Source organism: Mytilus trossulus, chromosome 5 (assembly GCF_036588685.1).
Source record: "Mytilus trossulus isolate FHL-02 chromosome 5, PNRI_Mtr1.1.1.hap1, whole genome shotgun sequence".
NCBI lineage: Eukaryota > Metazoa > Mollusca > Bivalvia > Mytilida > Mytilidae > Mytilus > Mytilus trossulus.
This window is the reverse complement of record NC_086377.1, coordinates 41,980,849-42,004,316: the sequence shown is the minus strand read 5'-3', so window position 1 is coordinate 42,004,316 and position 23,468 is coordinate 41,980,849. Positions and strand designations below refer to the sequence as shown.

Sequence of the window (23,468 nt, the reverse complement as noted above, 5' to 3'; positions counted from 1 at the left end):
ACAGGGTTACCTGAGGTAACCCAAGCAATAATAGCAATTACAACCAATTTAACTCAAGTTAATTCAGATCACCTTTACATTTACATCACATAAACAATATAACTTCAATGAATTCCTACATTGAAAATGAAGAAGTTGGTTTATTACACCATAAATACATATACCAACAATGTATCTACTAAGTATTCTGTCATGACAGGTAACCAATAAAATAGCTACAAGTATAATCCATTTATATCGAGTTAAGACAGATCGCATGTTTTAAATATTGCGTAAGCAATTTACATGTGTGGAGTCCTACATGTAAAATAAAGAATTTATTTGATTACAACATAAATGTTTACACTAGCAAACTATCTAATAAGCATTCTTTCATAACAGGGGTACCTGAGGTAACCCCAAATATAATTGCAAATATAACCCACTTAACTGAAGTTATTTGAGCTCACCTTTACATATATATCCCATAAATAATATAACTTCAATGAAGTCCTACATTCAAAATGAATAAGTTGGTTTATTACAATTAATGTAAAGACTAGCAAAGTATCTACGAAGTATTCATTCATGACAGGGTTACCTCAGGTAACCGCAATTATAGCACCAAATACAACCCATTTAACTCAAGTGAACTCATGTAACATTTACATATAATCGCATAAACAATACAAATCTATGAAGTCCTACATTTTAAATTAAGAAATTGTGTAATTACAGCATAAATGTATATACCAGCAAAGTATCTACGAAGTATTCTTTCATAACAGGATTACCTCAGGTAACCCAAAAAATAACAGTAAATATAATCGATTAAAATTAAATTAACATAAGGTTGCAGTCTTTTTATTGACTGCTCCATAGGCTTACATGCAAAACAGCTGATCTTAGAAAAAAAATTCATGTTTATATCATGTATGTACCAAAGTGAAATTGTGATTTAATTGAAAAAAGGGGGTCTTGCCACGAAGAATAAAACGTTACGCAATCGTGAAGTCAACTCATTTTTTTTCTACTATCTGTTTGCTATTTTTACTAGACCTCACCACTTCAAGTAAACATGATATCCTTCCACTTTCTTGGAATGATATCCCCAAAAGATGCAAGATTTTTTAAAAAGTCTATATTTATGTTTCCATTCACCATAAACCTATAAACAAACAGAAAAAATGAGTTCAGAAAAAAATTCAGTCTACTAAGTTATATGTCAATCTCATTCTTGTCTATCTTTATGAATAACCTGACCATGCACAGTTGTACAGTGGTTCACTGAGGTAACCTGCCCACGCACAAGAGTACAGTGGTTCCCTGAGGTAAACTGACCATGCACATTAGTACAATGGTTCCCTGAGAAAACTTACCATGCACAGTAGTACAATGACTACTGAAGTAATCTGACCAGGCAAGGTAGTGTAATTGTTCCCTGATGTTACCTGACCATGCACAGAAGTACAATGGTTCCCTGAAGTAATCTGACCATGTACAGTAGTACAATGGTTCCCTGGGGGAAACCTGACCATGCAGAGTAGTACAATGATTTCTTGAGGTTACCTACCATGCACAGAAGTACAATGGTTCCCTGAAGAAACCTGACCATGCACAGTAGTGCAATGGTTCCCTGAGGTAACCTGACCATGCACAGTAGTACAATAATTCCTTGAGGTAAACTCACAATACACAACAGTACAATGGTTCCCTGAGGTACCATGACCATGCACAGTAGAACAACGTTTTCCTGAGGAGACTTGAACATGCACAATAGTACAATGGTTCCCTGGACAGTAGTACAATGGTTCCCTGAGGTTACCTGACAATGCCCAGTTCTAAAGTGGTTACCTGGTGTAACATGACCATGCACAGTAGAACAATGATTCCATGAGGTTACCTACCATGCACAGTAGTACAATGGTTCACTTAAGTAACCTGACCATACACAGTACAATGGTTCCCTGCAGATTAGTATAATGGTTCCCTGGGATAACTTGACCATGCCCAGTTGTACAGTGATTTCCTGGGGTAACCTGACCATGCACAGTAGTGCAATGGTTCCCTGAGGTAACATGACAATGCACAGTAGTACAATAGTTCCCTGAGGTTAAATGTAGAACAATGTAGAACAATGGTTTCCTGAGGAAACCTGACAATGCAAAGTAGTACAATGATTAACTGAGGTAACTTACCACGCACAATGGTAGAATGGTTCCCTGAGGTAACCTGACCAGGCACAGTAGTGGAGTGGTTCCCTGAGGTAACTTGACCATGCCCAGTTGTACAGTGATTTCCTGGGGTAACCTGACCATGCACAGTAGTACAATGGGAGGAGACATGAGTTAACACAGAAGTCGATGGTTCCCTAGGTAACCTGACAATGCACAGTAGTACAATTGTTCCCTGAGGTAACCTGACTATGCATAGTAGTACAATGGTTCCCTGAGATAAACTTACCATGCACAGTAGTACAATGGTTCCCTGAGGTAACCTGGCAATGGACAGAAAAACAATAGTTCCCTGCAGTAACCTGACCATGTACAGTAGTACAATGATTCCCTTGGGAAACCTGACCATACACAGTAGTACATGTACAATGGTCACCTGAGGTAACATGACAATGCACAGTAGTACAATGGTTCCCTGAGGTGACCTGACCATGCACAGTAGTACTGTGGTTCCCTGAGTTTACATGACCATGTACAGTAGTACAATGGTTCCCTGAGGAAACCTGACAATGCACAGAAGCACAATGGTTCACTGAGGTAATCTGACCATGCACAGAAGCACATTGGTTCACTCGGTAATCTGACCATGCACAGTAGTTCAATGGTTCCCTAAGGTAAACTGACCATGCACAGTAGTACAATGGTTCCATGAGGTAACATGACCATGTACAGTAGTTCAATGGTTCCCTGAAGTAATCTGATCATGTACAGTAGTGCAAAGGTTCTCTGAAGTAACCTGACCATGAACGGTAGTGCAATGTATCCCTAGTTACTTACCATGCACAGTAGTACAATTGTTCCCTGAAGTAACCTGACCATGCAGAGTAGTAGAATGATTCCTTGAGGTTACCTACCATGCACAGTAGTACAATGGTTCCCTGAAGAAATTTGACCATGCACAGTGGTGCAATGGTTCCCTGAGGTAACCTGACCATGCACAGTAGTACAATAATTCCTTGAAGTAAACTCACAATACACAACAGTACAATGGTTCCCTGAGGTACCATGACCATGCACAGTAGAACAACGTTTCCCTGAGGAGACTTGAACATGCACAATAGTACAATGGTTCCCTGGACAGTAGTACAATGGTTTCATGAGGTTACCTGACAATGCCCAGTTGTAAAGTGTTACCTGGTGTAACATGACCCTGAGGTTAAATGTAGAACAATGTAGAACAATGGTTTCCTGAGGAAACCTGACAATGCAGAGTAGTACAATGATTAACTGAGGTAACTTACCACGCACAATGGTAGAATGGTTCCCTGAGGTAACCTGACCAGGCACAGTAGTGGAGTGGTTCCCTGAGGTAACTTGACCATGCCCAGTTGTACAGTGATTTCCTGGGGTAACCTGACCATGCACAGTAGTACAATGGGAGGAGACATGAGTTAACACAGAAGTCGATGGTTCCCTAGGTAACCTGACAATGCACAGTAGTACAATTGTTCCCTGAGGTAACCTGACTATGCATAGTAGTACAATGGTTCCCTGAGATAAACTTACCATGCACAGTAGTACAATGGTTCCCTGAGGTAACCTGGCAATGGACAGAAAAACAATAGTTCCCTGCAGTAACCTGACCATGTACAGTAGTACAATGATTCCCTTGGGAAACCTGACCATACACAGTAGTACATGTACAATGGTCACCTGAGGTAACATGACAATGCACAGTAGTACAATGGTTCCCTGAGGTGACCTGACCATGCACAGTAGTACTGTGGTTCCCTGAGTTTACATGACCATGTACAGTAGTACAATGGTTCCCTGAGGAAACCTGACAATGCACAGAAGCACAATGGTTCACTGAGGTAATCTGACCATGCACAGAAGCACATTGGTTCACTCGGTAATCTGACCATGCACAGTAGTTCAATGGTTCCCTAAGGTAAACTGACCATGCACAGTAGTACAATGGTTCCATGAGGTAACATGACCATGTACAGTAGTTCAATGGTTCCCTGAAGTAATCTGATCATGTACAGTAGTGCAAAGGTTCTCTGAAGTAACCTGACCATGAACGGTAGTGCAATGTATCCCTAGTTACTTACCATGCACAGTAGTACAATTGTTCCCTGAAGTAACCTGACCATGCAGAGTAGTAGAATGATTCCTTGAGGTTACCTACCATGCACAGTAGTACAATGGTTCCCTGAAGAAATTTGACCATGCACAGTGGTGCAATGGTTCCCTGAGGTAACCTGACCATGCACAGTAGTACAATAATTCCTTGAAGTAAACTCACAATACACAACAGTACAATGGTTCCCTGAGGTACCATGACCATGCACAGTAGAACAACGTTTCCCTGAGGAGACTTGAACATGCACAATAGTACAATGGTTCCCTGGACAGTAGAACAATGGTTTCATGAGGTTACCTGACAATGCCCAGTTGTAAAGTGTTACCTGGTGTAACATGACCATGCACAGTAGTACAATGATTCCATGAAGTTACCTACCATGCACAGTAGTACAATGATTCACTTAAGTAACCTGACCATACACAGTACAATGGTTCCCTGCAGATTAGTATAATGGTTCCCTGGGGTTACTTGACCATGCCCAGTTGTACAGTGATTTCCTGGGGTAATCTGACCATGCCCAGTAGTACAATGGTTCCCTGAGGTAACCTAACCATGCACAGTAGAACAATGGTTCCCTTGGGTAACCTGACCATGCACAATAGTTCAATTGTTCCCTGAGGTAACCTTAAAATACACAGCAGTACAATGATTCCCTGAGGGACCATAACCATGCACAGTAGAACAATGATTCCCTGAGGAGACTTGACCATCCACAATAGTACAAAGGTTCCCTGCACAGTAGTACAATGCTTTCCTGACGTTATCTGGCCATGCCCAGTTGTACAGTGGTTCCCTGAGGTAACATGATCATGCACAGAAGTACAGTGGTTCTTTGTAGTAACATGACCATACACAGTAGTACAATGATTTCCTGAGGTAACATGGCCATACACAGAATTACAATGGTTCCCTGAGGTAACCTGACCATGCACAGTAGTGAAATGGTTCCCTGAGGTAACCTGGCCATGCACAGTAGAACAATGCTTCCCCGAGCTAAACTTACCATGCACAGTAGTACAATGGTTCCCTGAGGTAACCTTGCAATGCACAGTAGTACAATGCTTTCCTGAGGTTACCTGACCATGCATAGTTGAACAGTGGTTCCCTGAGTAACCTGACAATGCATAGTTGAACAGTGGTTCCCTGAGTAACCTGACAATGCATAGTATTGCAATGGTTTCCTGAGGTAACCTTACCATGCACAGTAGTACAATGGTTCCCTGAGGTAACATGACAATGCACACTGGTTTCCTGAGGAAACCTGACAATGCAGAGTAGTACAATGATTCCCTGAGGTACCTTGTCACGCACAGTGGTAGAATGGTTCCCTGAGGTAACCTGACCATGCACAGTAGTAGAGTGATTCCCTAAGGAGACATGACAATGCACAGAAGTCAATGGTTCCCTCAGTAACCTGACCATGCACAGTAGTACAATTATTCCCTGAGGTAAACTGACTATGCACAGTAGTACAATGGTTCCCTGAGGTAAACTTACAATACACAACAGTACAATGGTTCCCTGAGGTACCATGACTATGTACAGTAGAACAATGATTCCCGAAGATAACATAGCCATACACAGAAGTTCAATGGTTCCCTGAGGTAACCTGAACATGCACAGTTGTACAATGGTTCCCTGAGTAACCTGACCATGCACAGTAGTATAATGGTTCCCTGAGGTAACCTGACCATGCACAGAAGTACAATGGTTCCCTGAGGTAACCTGACCATGCACAGTAGTACAATGGTTCCCTGAAGTAACCTGACCATGTCAATAGTACAATGGTTCCCTGGGGAAACCTGACCATGCACAGTAGTACAAAGGTTCCCCGAGGTAACATGACAATGCACAGTAGTTCAATGGTTCCCTGAGGTAACCTGACCATACACAATAGTACAGTGGTTCCCTGAGGTAACCTGACCATGCACAGTAGTGCAATAGTTCCCTCGGTAACATGACCATGCACGGTAGTACAATGGATCCCTGAGATAACCAGACCATGCACAGTAGAACAATGGTTCCTTGAAGTAACCCGATCATGCACAGTAGTACCATAGTTCCCAGAGGTAACCTTACCATGCACAGTAGTACATTGGTTCCCTGAGGTAACCTGGTCATGTATAGTAATTTACATAGGACCTTAGGTAACCTTGTCATGTACAGTAATTTACAGATGACCTGAGGTAACCTGGTCATGTACAGTAATTTACAGATGACCTGAGGTAGCCTGTGCGTAACAAAAAAAGAACATAGATGTAACCTGGACTGACTAAGCTGACGAAGGGAGTTATGAACTTTCAATTGTGGTAACCTGAGGTTTGTAGAAAATAAGCGTTTTGCAAAGTTTATCTGTGGTAACATGCAGCTTGTACAATGACCATGAAGTTGTGACCTTAGGTAGCCTCACCATATTCTAACATTCAGAGGTATTCTGAGGTTACATATTTATATACAGTAGTTAAGAAATGACATTAGTTAACATGTGCACATGGCCATGTATAGAAATGCAGAAGTGCCCTGAGGAAAACTAAAAAAAATAATGTTTTGTAAAGTTTATACAAAGTGTGGTAATACGAGTATGTGCAGTAATACAGAGTAACCTCACCATGTACAGCAATACAGAGGTAATATTAGGTAACCTCACAATGTTCAATCATACAGAGGTAACCTGAGGTAACCTCACCATGTGAGCAATCATAGATATGATCTGAGATACAGGAAATACACAGTAATTTAAAGATGACCTAAGGTTATCTGACCATGTACAAAAGTCCACTTGAGATGTGAGGTGTTTCCTTGAACGTATCCAACATCTCTCACATAAGATTGATTAAGACAATTAACATTTTAAAAAAGCAGTTATATACTATATAATCTGTGCTTGTAACTACGTTACTTTCAAAGTAATGTCAAATGAAAAAAAATAGACTACTGTTCGTACTGCAATGTTTCTCTTTTTTAATACTGGTGAATAAAATCCTTACAGTGTGTACTGGCTGGTCATCATCGCGTATGATACGATTTTAATACTCATACACAGCTAATGAATAGTATGCATGAATATAGATAAGACCAGCACGTGTAGCCATAGACTTAGAGTTGTAGATTTGTAGTGTAAATATATAGATGCCGTTTATAGAATACAAAATTAAATCGGAAACATAGTTATTAAAATTGAGAAAGGAAATGGTGAATATGTCAAAACGACAATCACCTGACCATAGAGCAGACAACAGCCGAAGGCAACCAATGGGTCTCCAATGTAGCGAGAATTCCCGCAGCTGTAGGTGTCCTTCAGCTGGCCCCTAAAAATAAGCATAATAGTTCAGTGATAATGGACGTCATACTAAACTCCGAATTATTCACAAGAAACTAAAATTTAAAATCATACAAGCCTAACATATGCCAGAGGCTCCTGACTTGGGACATGCGCAAAATTGCGGCGGGGTTAAACATGTTTATGAGATCTCAACCCTCCCCCTATATATCTAGCCAGTGTAGAAAAGTAAAAGCATAACAATACGCACATTATAATTCAGTTCAAGAGAAGTTCGATTCCAATGTCAAAAGATGTAACAAAAGAAAATAAATAAAATGACAATAGTACATAAATAACAACAGACTACTAGCAGTTAACTTACATGCCAGCTCCAGACCTCAATTAAACTGATTGAAAGATTATGTGTTCATCATATGAATATCAGACACAATCCCTCCCGTTAGGGGTTTAGTATCATACTATCATAAAATATATGAGAAGAACATAACCCGTGTCATGCCAACAACTGTTTATTAGAAATAGATGTGTTTAGTTCCGATTCAAAGACTCTATCAGTGAATCAATATTAAAGCCAAAATATGCAATCTTTAATGACCTGACAACCAGTATCGTAACTATATCCCTTTTAAATAAGTCTATTTAAAGGTTTTGTTAGTTTCTGAGGAGAATACTAACATTTTTGTTCTTTATATAGAATATTTCCATAAAAAAATTGGATGTGAAATACCTGAACGTATAAGATGTCTGCATGTTGAGTTATATTTACGAATTAATTCCTGATACTGATGATAAAATTTAGTAAATGTTTTGACCCGTTTGTGATATCGAAAACCATGGTGTAATAATTTTTTAGTACAATGTAATACATAAATTTCTCTCGCTAAAATTTATTACGTTGTTACATACACGAGAGAATCGTACAAGTTGAGATATATAAACACCATAAGATGAAGACAAGGGAACGTCACCATCTACAAATGGATAATTAACAATAGGAAATGAAAAAAACATCTCTCTTATCAACATTTTTTGTATTAATCTTCCCGTTTATGATATAGATATCAAGAACGAGGAAAGGGCAGTGGTCATTGTTATCATTAGCTTTAATTAAAGTAAGTTCTACAGGATAAATTTCTTTAGTATACATACGGAAGTCGTTATTATTGAGAGCCAATATATCATCCAAATATCTATTATAAGTATTGTTAAAATTTTGTATCAAATATTGTTTTGATGGGTCATTGCTAATTTAAGTCATAAGTTGTAACTCATAACAATACAAAAACAGGTCCGCAATAATTGGTTCACAGTTAGTCCCCATTGGAATTCCAAAAACTTGACGATATACGGAATCTGTAAAGCGAACAAAAATGTTATCAAATAAAAATTCAAGCGCATAAATAGTATCAAACCATGTCCAATTGACATAGTTCTTTTGTTTATTGCTACTTAAAAATGATCGCAAAGAGTTTGAACATATGTACTCGCATTCCGACTTTTTAAATGCCCAGTTTATTAGGGATGTGAATTTTGTCTTAATAAGAATATGAGGCAAAGTGGTATATAGGGTAGACAAATCAAAACTTTCAACAGATTTAAAATCACCAATATATGCATGCAATTTATCAAGTACTTCCAACGAGTTTTTGACACTCCAAAGGTAATTTATTCCACTATTTTCAAAGGCCTTATTTGAACAATTTATTATCAGGTTTTTTTTATTGTACCAAGTGTACTAGTAAGTAAAACAGACAATTTAGTAGTTGAACAATGGTACAGTGGCGGGTCCAGGGGTGTTCTGTGTATAGGCACCCTTTTTTTTTGGAGATCAATGCATTTGAATGGAAACATATAGTTGGAACCCCCTCCTTGTGTCCTTGATTGGGAACCCCCTTTTTTAAATGGATGGATCCGCCACTGCCCTCCTTGCAGTCGGACAAGATGGACTGATTTTCAATAACCTACCTATTAAATGTTATCATTTTCTACTTATGTTACTTTAAAAGAAGTAACCAAAATCAATATATGCGTAATCTGTCCATATGTTAGTGTCATATATTATTAACTATTTTAAAGCCAATCGAGTAAAATACGGATCTTTAAATGTATGCTTTGCTTAAATGATAAAGATTTATGATTATTTATACTTTGATATAATTGATGGAATACTTTTCCCATATCGATTGTTTGTACAACTTTTATGAGAAAAAAAACGTATGTGCCTGCCCCAAGTCAGGAGCCTGTAATTCAGTGGTTGTCGTTTGTTTACTAGTATGTGCTACATATTTGTTATGTTCATTTGTTTTATATCATTAAGGCCGTTAGTTTTCTCGTTTGAATTGGATTTCATTGTTATTTCTGAACCAATTATAGATGACAATGCGATATGGACTTTGCTCATTGTTGAAGGCCGTACGGTGACCTACAGTTGTTAATTTCTGTGTCCTTTTGTGGACAGTTGTCTCATTGGGATTTATACCACAGCTTCATTTATATATATGTATCATTATTGAACGCATACATATCGTTATCTTGGTTCTTCTATTTTAGTTGTATATATATGTATATATAAAGTGCCTAGAAAATCAACCTAACGACGTTAGAGTAGATTTGATTCGTAACTTCCTCCCCGTCGCCGGGGCTGGAACCTGTACTTTATTTCTAACTTCTACGACAACACCGCCTAGCATTGTGCAGAGACCTTATCCCCTCCTCTAACTCTAGCTTATAAAAATAAGCTTCGTTTCGGGAGGTGTTACCTGCTCGTAGGAATTAAACAAGGATCTCTGATACAATACACGAAGTATTTATTTTTAGTGTACAGAAATGATAACTACTCATCTCTCTCTCTATATATATATATATCTACTACCCCTTTCGAATAATCAAAGAATAGTACACAAAGAAGCTTTAAATAAAATACATTTCAAACAAAGATAAGAAAAAACCAACGAAAGTGGTAATTATTAAACAATTTTGCATTAGTGTTAATGCTAATCTTACAGTGCAAGATGCATGCAGTACACTTAAATTCAAATAATGCCGTGACAGTTTAAGGCGATATTTTTTGTAACAGCTCAGTGGCGGGTCCAGGGGTGTTCTGGGGGATAGGAACCCTTTTTTTGGAGATCAATGCATTTGAATGGGAACATATAGTTAGAACCCCCTCCTTGTGTCCTGGATTGGGGACTCCCCCTTTTTTTTAAATGAATGAATCCGCCACTGCTCCTCATGCAGTCGAACAAGATGGACTGATTTTAATAACCTAGCTATCTATTAAATTTTATCATTTTCTACTTATGTTACTTTAAAAGAAGTAACCAAAATCAATATATGCGTTATCTGTCCATTTGTAAGTGTCATATATTACCAAACACAATGATAGTCAAAGTTTTAACAGGACATTCACGAAACTTAGGCAGCAATCATTTCATTTTCAAATTTGTTTCTAATTGTTCTGCCACTATATGTAATGCTAAAATTGAAATGAAAGAAAAAATGTTTTCGACCTTTCTCCAAAAAATATTGTCTTTCGCCGAAGGAAAAAAATCCATGCCCCCCCCCCCCCCCCCCCCCGTTAAACAAATGTTTGCTGCCTTAGGCATGTGTGGATAACTTTTATTCTTTAATAGTTAGTTTAAATAATTGTATATACATTTATTTACATAAATCTCTATGAAACCAGTTTTTGACAACTATTATTATAAAAGTTTTAATCGCCATTCAAAATTGTTATCTTTTTAATTATTTTAAGTCATTTACGTTTCACTAAATAAATATCTGTTCACGTTGCAATGATCACAAATAAACCGAATATTTGGATTTTTTTCGTGAATTATTTGTCGTAACTTATTGTAAAAAAATGTATGTGTTCCTGTTTTCTCCTATTTTTCGCACATATACTGTCAGTCGAAATAGAAAGTACAATGATGTATTTTTAGTTTATTCTATTTTTAGATCATGTTATTACTACGCATATGGGCACTATTGCCACGATTACCTGAGGGCACCGATTACCTCAGGGCATACAGCAGCGGACCTAACTGCCATCTGCTGTTGACATCGGAAGTCTCCTCAGGTGAAGAAGGGAGATAACTCTGGCTAGGTGCGTTTGACTTCTCCTCCAGACTAATGTCAAAAAATGAATTTGAAAATTGTGGTAAGGTACACGATTTACAGTACCAGCTATCTGATGTTTGAGATAATATGTTGTATTCTGCAACAGGTAAGTCGATGCATTTCACATGAAACCAATATTGACATTCGTCACATACTATGCCTCGCTGATTTTTTCTAACAGCTTTGCTGCAAATGCCGCATGGAAACTTTGTGGGGCCTGGATTTAAAGAAATGTCTCCGCTCAATATCAACAGTAAACACATAAAATAAGATTGAATGTTTGTTACTTTTCTTGTTGGTTTTATTATTTTTGTATGGCCGCCATTGATGTTTTGTAAATCGTATCGGGGGTAGAGTTAATCTAACACAAAATCATTTAGTATGACTTGTTTTCCTGTTTTGACTATAAATGTTTCACAGCTAATTTTGTTTCCGTGATGATTCTGATGGTTTAGTATGATATCATCTGGTGTTAAACGGTTTATTAGACTAAAAACGAGGAGCGTGAAAAGGCTCCCGACTACCCCTGGCGCCATCTAGATCCTGTCAAACTGTTCTCGTTCTTTATATATTAGAATGTTGGTTATCCTGTTTAAATTGTTTTACAGTAGCCTAGAAATTCCCCCCCTTTTTAATTACTTATTTTCTGGTTTAAACACAAGCTCCACGTTGAAGGCCGTACCCCGTAATTTGACCGATAATTGGTAGCATTTTATACTTTCGTTGTTATATTGACGGAGAATTGTCTCATTGGCACTCAACATATTATAAACAACAAATCACAGTGTTTTGACTTGCAACAAGCACAACAGAAATTAGGCGGGGAAAACATGTTATATGCGCATAGTTTCCTCTTCTAACCCGGGACAGTTGTGTAACTGCCAAAACAAAACCCATTAAAGCAGTAGACAAGATACCTATGCATTGGATCAGCATATAACACAAAAAAAATTAAGAAACTCACATAAGACGCAAAGTAGAGATCGGAAATGAAATGAAGACACTATCAATTTATCCGGTATCCACAAAATGAAGGAGAATCTTTCTTATACCCGGGACAGTTGTGTAACTGCAAAAAAACAACAATATTAAAGAGTAGACAAGATACCTAAGCATTGGATCAGCACATAACACAAAAACAATTAACAAACTCACATAAGACACACAGTAGAGATCGGAAATGAAATGAAGAACTTGTGCAATATCAACTTATCTGTATCGACAAAATAAAGGACAATCTTTCTTAGGTGTTTAGCAATACTTGTACATTTGAGATCATTTGAATTGTGTGTTTTAATATATCAAATATATAACAACATCAACATAAAAAACAATAAACAAATAAATATCAAAGATCTGATTACATGGAAAACATTCTTATCTTTTACATAAAATTGAGACTGGAAATGGGGAATATGGCAAAGAGACAACAACCCTACCATAGAAAAAACAATAGCAGAAGGCCACCAACAGGTCTTCAATGTAGCGAGAAATTCCCGCACCCGGACGCGTCCTTCACCTGGCCCCTTAACAAATATATATTAGTTCAGTGATAATGAACGCCATACTAATTTCCAAATTGTACACAAGAAACTAAAATAAAATAATACAAGACTAACAGAGGCTCCTGACTTGGGACAGGTGCAAAAATGCGGAGGGGTAAAACATGTTTGTGAGATCTCAACCCTTCCCCTATACCTCTAGCCAATGTAGAAAAGTAAATGTATATATGAAAAATATAGAAAAGTTTACATGGAATTCATCTTAATTACGGGCTCGATAAACAACAACATCGTATTGAATATGTCATTATTGGTATTTGAAAGATATGTTTGTATACACAATGATTCTTCATAAGATTTGATTATTAATGACAATATGAACATTTTATTAAAATACAAATGAAAATAAACGCATATCAAAGATACCAGGATTGAAATTTTATATTTACGCCAGATACATAATTTTCTATTTTATTTCAGTTGCGGATAAAGAAAAATCTGTCGATAGCCTTTGTTGTAGCTTTGCATTTTTTCTTGTATGCGCATGTATGTTTTTTGTACTGGGAGGAATTGGAGCTCAATATTTTTCTAATGATGAGACATGGGACACTAGTAAATGGTACCAGTACTACATTGGTGCATTTGTTATAGCCCCAGTGGTAAGTGACGTCGCATTCAACTTATTAAGGTTAACACACTGGGTATCTAGATCTAAAATCCGCGGAGGAACCTTAAACCTAATGGTCAATTACACGAAAATCGTTTGTAAATTCTGTATCTATCTCAGGAACAACAATCTGCGGAGGGATCTTAAACCTAAAAAGCCATAACACGAAAACCGATTGGTAAAGTCTTGATCTAGCCCAGGGAGCATAATCCGCGGAGGGATCTATAACTTACAGAGCGTTTATACGAAAACCAATAGGTAAAATCTTGATATATCTCAGGGAGCATAAGCCTATGGAGCTTATAAATTTTAAATATATTTAGTATGATAGCCAAATGAATGTACCGTTTTGTATGTCACACTAAAATCATGGCGCAGGTATATTTCCACAATTGTTGTTTGCATAGTACGAGGGTCTGGATTAGAGGGAGGGGCTCAATTCGTTGTTTAAGAATCTAATCCATTCTGAGTAATATTTTCTAAAGCGTACACCAAAACGTTGTGATTGGTTTAAAACACACTTATCAATGGAACTCAATCCAATGATGCGACGTCATTTTTGTGTACGAACAATGAAATAACCCACAGCCCATTAGATTCTGAAAAGGCAAATTGCTGTTATCTTAAATTGTCAAGTCATTTTTCTCTATTCTGTCGATTATTCTGTATTCTTTATCTTTTTGGTCTGTAAGCTTATGATTATATTCTGTTCTTTGTTTTGGTCCATTTTTCTCTATTCTTTATATACGCCTGTATTCTGCCCATCATTTTGTATTCTGTAAACCCCTCAATTATCCATTGACACATATTGAAAAAGTATGCATTGCAATGGAACTGTTTTGTATTCATCATGTCAAAATATGTTTATTAAGAGCATCGGTTTACACATCAATCCTTATAATTCTTCAGCCAAACATTTGTGATATTTAATAAACAATTTTTTGTTGATGACCTACTATATATATATTTACCATCAAAAGCACAATGGCAAGTCGTAAGTAAGGATTACGTCGCCATCTTGACTTTCTAAAACCCATAAATGTCCGATAAATACAGCGGAATCTTAAATGAAATAGCACCTACCTCAAAAACTTTATTTTAATTAAATGTTATCCGAATTTGAAGCGTACACGTAACGAAATAATTTTTCCCTTGAACATTTCCATTGGTATGACTTCGTGTTTTGCCATGACGTAAACTCGCCAAATCCTTCATGAAATTTCGCTGAATTTGATTAAATCTTATTTTTATACATTTTCGAAGATTTAGTGCAATACATTTTTTTGTTTGTTATATATGCACTAGAATAGTCTCAACTGTTATGCAATTGTTTTTAAATCACATTTTGCTGAAAATCCCATGATCACTGCAAGCTTGTGCATCAATCATGAATAGATTACACAAGTAGTTTCGGAAACATGGTTTATCGAAGTGTAAATTCAGAGAAAAATTATAATTGACCAATTCAATTCAAGTATTTATAGATATGCAAATCATATAAGAATTATGGATTGATGTAAATGAAAAAAATCGAAATTAAATATAAATTTACCGCTAAAATATTGTCCTTTTTAGATAAAGTTAAAAATTGTACCTAGATACGATTTAAACAAAATCAATAATTTAAAATTGATACATGTACTTCCGTCGAAAGAGCATTGATTAAGGAACAAAATAAGCAAAACATATTGATATGTTATCTTAGTTTTGTATCTCATTTTCGACGGATATTTAAGTTTTAATAATGGCTTGACAAGGCTGGCTCGAACTTTCACCTTACATTTGCATTGATACTTTTCGTATCTCAAATCGAAAGAAAAGAAATCTAAAATATGTTGCAAGTTTTGCAAATGACCTACATATTTACGTTGCTTTTGCTTGACCGAGTACCAGAATGTCATACCAATGATTAGGTAATCTGTCGAAACAATATAAACTCCGGAGTCAAAAGTCGGTGATATGAAAACAGTTTACCAAGATCATGTTTTATTTTGTTAGGCACTGTTAAATGCTATATGGGCATGTATTGCTGTAACCAAAGTGAGGGGGAACAAACAGAAGGAACTTGATGATTCAGTAAGTTATCATTTATTTATAAACCTACACACAAATTCCGAAAGACATAAATAATAAAAATAACAACAAACCCGTACAATACTTACAACGTCCAGAGGCTTCTGACGTTAGAACCGCGAGACACCAAACCTATGGCGGAATAAGACCTGTACCCACATCTGATAGTCAAATTAGATTTAGAAAAAAAAAAGATTTATTTTTATTTACATAACTACATTTGTACATGTACACAGATGATTATATAGTTTATTAATGAATATTGATATAGGTTTATGATTTTATATGTAGAACCTCTAAACACTTTGATGCGGTACATAACATTACAGGGAGATAACTCTGTATACATCAACCGGATGCCACAATTTCTGAAGACTATTAGATCGTATGTCATAAATCTCCAACCAGTATCATGAGAAAAAACCCACATAAGAGCTGATATCGATAGGCGCTGCGACGATTTTTTAGTATTAAAAACTAAGCTTAAAGTATTTAGTACTCATGTTGAGTTCTAGCTTCATTTCTATGTGTTGGGTTTTTATTTTCTAAAATATTTATTCATTTCCTGTTTCCTGTTTATATACAAAGTCAGAACGACTAATTCAGATCGGAACATTAAAGTAGTAAGTGTGGTATGTTTTAATCCTAGTACAGTGTGACCTGGCTAATCCGACACCTGAGTATTCCATCATTCCGCTTCAACCGACACATTTTAATTGTCCCAAAATATTAATATCCTTGCAAAAAAAAAACACCCTTCTTTATCCGACATTTTTTTTCTGCTGCGAAGTGTGTTGGATTAGGCATATTATACTGGTATACATGATGAGTTTGCTTAATCAATTTTTTTCTGGTGCCAAATGTGTCGGATTATACGTTTAGTATATAAAATGAGTTAATGTTACGTTTTTTTTAATTTTAGATTGGATGCATATGGTTATTGCTTTTCTTAGCTACGGCTGCATTCGTTGTCGGTGCAGTTTTCCTTGGTGGTTTTTCTGAACATTCAAGGGCTTTGCAGGAATGTGAACGAAATGAAACAAGTGCTTTGATTAGAACCAGTTTAGAAGACCACTGTAGTGACGCTACATACAAAGCATTTTGTATGTGCTTCATTGTCGGTCTAGTGCTTTTCGGGTTAACTACTTTAGCTAGTTGTTCTTACCGATCAAAAGAAAACGAGAAACTACATTCACGTTCACACAAGGTGGTACCAAAGACCGCAGCACCAAAAGCCGCCATCAAGTTAGAGAACAAAGGAAATGCAGAAAATGATCAATTAAAGAAACAAAATCAGACTTTGACAGGAGAAAAAGAAAAACTTAACAAACAGTTGACTGAAACAAAAAATCAAAACAATTCGCTAAAAGATCAGGTAACAACCCTACAAAAAGAACTGACGGAGATAAAGAACTTAAATATACAGCTTCAAATGCAGCTCACACAGGCTAAAGAAACACCACAACAGTTATATTCTGGAGATCTGTACAATAGAGAAAGATTAAATCAGCCGCCTCCATTAGCTTACACCAATATTCCTGCATCAGCCTGGACAGTAGGAAGTCCCCCATCTGCTCCTCCGCCGGAATATAGTGAAGTAGAAAACAAATATTGACACGTGTTGAAACCAAGTAAACTTTGACACATGGTATTGTCACTATAATATTGAAACGTGTTGAAACCAAATAAATATTGACACATGGTGTTGTCACTGTAATATCGAAAAGTATTGGGGACAATACAATATTGACACGTTCTGTAGCCGAGTGTAATATATTGACAAGTGCTGTAGACACTATTATATTGACAATTTGTTGTGAACAATATTAACACGTGTTATAGCCGAGTTCATATTGACACGTTTTGTAGCCAAGTTATAAAAAAAGACACGTTGTAGTGTTAAATAAAATAAAATATTCACACACATATTCATTAGCTCTATTAATATTGATGTCGTACATACTTAACGATATTTAAGATTATTAGTATTCAAATGTATAAGAAGTTTAATATAACGTTTAGCGACTTGAAATAAATACGCATCAAACATGTGTGTGGTAAAAGACGACACAAATACCCTACCTTCATATATATCATATTTTAATCTGTCGTACTTATTTAAACAAATACATTGCATTTGTTCTGATTCGCATTCCCATCAATTCTATGTATGAGGAGAATTGTTGCATAGTCACTCTTTATTTACCCAAAGCAGAGAGTCAACAGAATACATACATTAACAAATATAGGTCACCGAATGACTTTCAACAATTAGTAAACCCAGAATACATTTTCAGATTTAAAAGGCCCCGAAACAACAAAGGTAACATTCAAACAAGACAACTAACGGCCTGATTTTTTTATTAAAGGATAAACGACAATGAAAGAAAAACAAATATATTATACGGCAACAAATGACAGCACTGAATTAAAGTCTTCTGAATTTTGACAGACATAAAGAAAATGTGACGGGGTTAAATTTATTTGACGGTATCCACCTCCGAAGCCCTACAATGATACAGTGGTGTAACAGTACAAAATACGACCAAACTATCAAATAAGTTGAAAAGAGCATAACTTATCAGATCAATATAGAGCAGAAACATATATTACACAACACAACATGGACGTAGCAGTGTACTTAAATATACACACAACCAAAAGACAATAAGGAAATATCTGAGAGAAGTTGCTGTTAATGACAGCTACTAGGTTTGCAATGCCAATACCAACTGATAAAAACATGCATCTGAGACTAATATATTAAACAGTACACATCCAACAAACAATGGATGACCATATTAGTGTTATTATAAATATATAAGTCGGAATGTCATAACACTAAAAGTTTTATAACTATTCAGTTGTATCAAACAGCTTCAGGTTATTTTCAGATTTTCGTATAGTTCCTCCACATTGTCAGCATTGCATGGAATGTTAGCATGAGCGCCTGATTCCATATTGTCAGCATTGCATGAATGGTTAGCACGAGCACCTGTTTCAATATTTTCAGCAGCGAATTGTGTATTAGCATAGGCATCACTATTAGTATTTCTGCAGGTGTCATAAACGCCACTCTGTATACCACTAGCCCTTCCGATGCAATCATAATCATTTTGTTGACTAGTTACTCTTAACTCATCTAGACGTTCGGTGTTGCTGAAACAGAAATAAAGGATGTATGGTAATCACTGATAGATTATGTTACACTTTGATAATTGTGTATTGGCGATTAACGATATGACAATAAAGACGTCGCTATGGGTTTGTTGTGTTACTATGAGTGCTTTTATACAATGAAAAATAACCTCAATGCATGTATTTTTTTTATCTAATTTTTAAAATGTGGTTTATACAAACTGACGTGAATTAAGACAGTGAAAAATAAAAAATATCAGTAAAACGTAAACGATATATTTTTTTAGATTGCATAAAGCATATACACAATTCACGATGCATTCAAACAGAAGAATCAGTTCGAATATGTATTGTTGCAGATACAAATTATACTATAAGAAAATTAGATAAGAACTTACCATCCATGTCTCTTTCTTTTTGCTAAGAAATAAAACACCATACATTCAACGAAGAGGTAAAATCATCATGTGATCATATATTCGACTGTTTCATCGCTAATAATAACAGTTTCCTAACACAATATTGTTTATGTAACTTTCATTATAAAATATTTGAATTATAATGTTTTTCGTTTTTTGACTCAGTTACGTTTATAAGCTGTAATTTTGTAAATGAATTGGAATAAGGTACAAATAAAATACTGATATATCAAAAGTAGCGGGAAATTCGCCATAACTCCCTGAAAATATATTTCATTCATATTTGATTAAGTATTTAGACTACTTGAAAAAAAGAAGTGATTTTGAACATATCCCATTCAGACTTTATAAAGAAGTTAACTTTAATATGTCTGGTTCTCTATGCATTTTATCTAAACGTAAATTCCTACTAAAGAAACTCAACTAATGCAACACATTTAAACGTTTTCATTTATTGACCAGTTTTATAATGTTTTTGTAAAGTGGTATTTTCCTGATCAAAAGTTTAATAATTGACAAACTTTATTGAAACATTGTCCTTTTATATATTTGAATATATGTTTTTTCTATATGTATATATATTTATTTCGTTTTCAAGTGATATTTAACATACACTTACCAACTTTAGTAGGTCTGAACCTGCGGAATACAAATAAAGCTATACATGTAATGACACCAGTAACGATAATACAAACAACTGCCACACCTCCAAGCAGTGCAGATGAGACCGTATTTGATGTTTCCACTTTGACTTGTAGATGTGCATCTGTGTAATACAAAATGTGTACATTAAATAGAAGATAATGGCAACTTTTACACTGCATAAATTCAAATTCTGAATTAACCATTGATGAAAAATGTATATAGGATATTTTTCAAACGAATTAAATAATGATTTGTTGTTTATATGTTGGTGTTATTTACACAACTTTCAGTATTCACTGCTTTCGATTATCGAAGATCGATTAAAGAAGCCGCAATTCCTAGAAAAAAACATTTACTTTAGGTATGATAACTGTCAAGACTAGCAATAGATTAGACTAAGCCAGATAGAGGTATCATACAATCCATTGATATAGAAGCAACTTACTGAGCGTCATCTTACATTCCTTGATGATTATAGCTATAATAAAACACCAGCACAATCAACAGACATATGTCTGTAAAACATTAAAGTATTTAGAGTTAAATTACAGAGTGAGGCAAAAACACCTGTGGCTAGAAGTTTGCATATAAACATAAAATGGGGACGTATAGACTAATAATAAGTTTACCTGGACATATGTCTTGATAGCATGTTTGAATGTCAAAATCAAGTCCGATACATTCAGAGCCCCCGAAGTACGGCGAAGGACTGTCACATTTCCGGATTCGGTGTTTGGATCCGTTCCCACACGTTGTATTGCAAGGTCGCCATTCTTGCCATGTACTCCATTGTCCGTCAACTACAAAGTGTTGTTTGATATTATTAACTAATATCATATGGTAAAATTTAAAAATTACAAGGTTAATTCATTCATCAGTCCGACATTAGAAGTATGTCGGATTAGAGTTTACATTAACTTAGAAGGAGACAATACAAATACATAGAATGCAAAAGGGGAAATATTATACAATTGCATCCACCATTTGAGGCGTTTATTTTGCACGCTTTCGACACATTAAAACAAGTAATATCTCACCAGATTAAATCAGTTTTTAATATGTTTTAAGCAATTAACTATTATATATATATCTATATGAATGTTATTAAAAAATAAGAGTATTACTCTTTATATGCTCAATCAACATTTGATTGGTTGCTTAAGAAACATAGTTGATGTTGTCACAAACAATTATGTTTGTTCTTAGCATATCCATTGTTTTTTTAAGGATTTAAAAAAAATAGTTTTAAACATGAAATACTTTCACAGCTAACGATGTTGCAAGAACGACTTTCTGTCGTTGTTTCATTGCAATACATTCCTCCGTTAGATGGTGGTGGATGATCACATTTCCGATTTCTATCCTGAAATCCTCCGTTACAGGTCACACTGCAAATTTCCCAAGATGACCATTCACTCCATTCACCATCGACTGAAATTATGGAAGATGATAAAGTTGTATTTGTTTCAACAACAAAAAGATAGCACAACCATATGTCAAATATATTCATTTGAACGGAGTCATAAATGCAGAGAATGTACAAATATTGCATCATTGCAACACGCATTGTATAGGCTGACAATATATCAGACTTCTTGGAATATTTTGAATCACAACAGTTGCACATAAAAACACCAACAGCATAATATGTCGACAGTAGGTACTATACGTAGTTTAGTTCCAATTACAAGTGGTTAGTACTTGAATGCTGAATATTGGTTAAGGAACATTATTATAGATGGATTCAACCAAAAAATAAGAGTATATGTCAATGATAGAAAAACTAACAATTTGAAGTAAAAGAAAAAAAACCATCAATAATGATTGTGTCCTTTTAGTTGTTTTGTTGAACACACCAGTTCTCGTATATGTAGTCTGCATTGTATAGGAAAAATGTATACACAGTGTTGTTTCTTAAGACTTTCTTATAAAATGTGGACCCTTTGCAAAAGTTAAACATGATAACTTATAGAAACAACGGAGTGAGTAAATCAATGTTTTGATATTTGTTATGTTGTTAACTAATTGAATATTTCTATTGAGATCAGCAATTTTACTTCACAAATAAATCCGTAAAAAGGTAGTTTAATGTCATCATCAATAAGACTGTTGAACTGACACTGACGTACTTTTTTTAAATTAATTTTTAAATTTCTATCGTTTTCCAGTTGATCATGTTGATAGTTTCGAATTTATTAGTAAACTGAGGTTGCTTATTTGTCATTTTAATCTTAAATGTATATGACACTTAAAGTTTTGGTCCTTGTTTTTGTTATAGGTGTAATACCACCATTGATTTTCCTCTATTAGTCTTTGTTAAATTTGCACTTTTAAAAAAATTGTGCAGAATTTATCTTTGTTTTAAATAAAGAAATACTTGGCATGAGTAAAGTTTTATCCTGTCCACTTCTATAGAAAATGTTTCACATAACATTTCATTGCATATTAGAAAATAACCATCATTGGAAGTTAACCAATCAAATTTCTCCCCTTATTGTATCGTTGTACAAGGTTTAGTCACCATGTAACCTCAAGATTACAAAATTTTCTATAGAAATCACAAATAAAAAATAATGGTGTTTTGAAATACCCAAGACATGTGTTTATGATACAGAAATAGTTTTACTGCAATAAAATGTAGGAATAATTACCTACAACGGTCAAATTCAAGGGACTATTTTTTTAGACCTACTTTCGTATGCAACCGGATGTGACGTACCATGATTTGGTGGTATTTCACCTTATAAAGCTCTCAAAGTTATAAAGTTATGTTTTTATCATACCTAATTAGTTGATCACCGAAAAGTGAAATGGACGCCCATTATTTATACAGTATTATTTTACTTAAAAGTGGAACTGATAATTTCAAACAGATAACACTTATCTTAAAAAGCATTTGAAAGAAGTAATTAATAAACATATGAGAAAAAAAAGTAGGAAAAAGGCCGCATCAAGTAGGAAAAAATAGTTATATAAAGGCAACAGTAATAGCAATTGAGTGTTGAATTAGCGCACAGCGTTTGCAAGTTCGGAGTGCTGTTTTTTTTTATCGTCATGGTTTTCCACATAGTTTTTTTCCCAAACAATAAACATAATGTGTATCTGAGTTAGAAACATATCTGAATCATGTTTATTCTAAATTGAATCAGAAGATATTTTTTTTTAGATTCTTTGTTTTGTACCAGAACAGTTCAAATTTCAGGTTTAAAACAAATATTTTTCTTCCTTTACGTAACATGTTATTTCGAAGAATCCCTACCTTAACGCTCGATTCATTCCCAGGTTATCAATTATAGCATTTGATTTTAAAGTTGTTGCAT

General features: G+C 35.3%; 2 protein-coding genes across 2 annotated transcripts in view; one reads left to right on the top strand and one right to left on the bottom strand.

The window, feature by feature from the left end:
• Positions 1 to 17,795, top strand: part of LOC134719653 (uncharacterized) — a 37,385-nt gene extending 19,590 nt beyond the window's left edge. The window contains exons 3-5 of the mRNA XM_063582628.1: positions 13,687 to 13,865; positions 15,872 to 15,949; positions 16,869 to 17,795. Of these exons, the coding sequence (XP_063438698.1) occupies positions 13,687 to 13,865; positions 15,872 to 15,949; positions 16,869 to 17,561 (950 nt within the window). The 3' untranslated portion in view covers positions 17,562 to 17,795. The remainder of the gene's footprint in view (positions 1 to 13,686; positions 13,866 to 15,871; positions 15,950 to 16,868) is intronic.
• A 690-nt stretch (positions 17,796 to 18,485) lies between these two features.
• Positions 18,486 to 22,029, bottom strand: LOC134717958 (netrin receptor UNC5C-like). The gene is made up of 6 exons (XM_063580459.1): positions 22,005 to 22,029; positions 21,409 to 21,579; positions 20,778 to 20,948; positions 20,123 to 20,269; positions 19,483 to 19,504; positions 18,486 to 19,105 (listed from the first exon to the last, which is right to left on the bottom strand). Exons 1-6 carry the CDS (start codon positions 22,027 to 22,029, stop codon positions 18,826 to 18,828), a joined length of 816 nt encoding a protein of 271 aa, XP_063436529.1. The 3' UTR covers positions 18,486 to 18,825.
• Between the last annotated feature and the right edge of the window lie 1,439 nt (positions 22,030 to 23,468).

Excerpts from the sequence above, each read along its gene's own strand:
- LOC134717958 (XM_063580459.1), bottom strand. The coding sequence starts at position 22,029 with ATGCAGACTACATATACGAGAACTG. Across the intron at positions 20,949-21,408 it reads CAACATCGTTAGCTGTGAAA|TTGACGGACAATGGAGTACA; the intron begins GTATTTCATGTT and ends AACACTTTGTAG. Across the intron at positions 19,106-19,482 it reads AAAAGAAAGAGACATGGATG|CAACACCGAACGTCTAGATG; the intron begins GTAAGTTCTTAT and ends TTTCTGTTTCAG.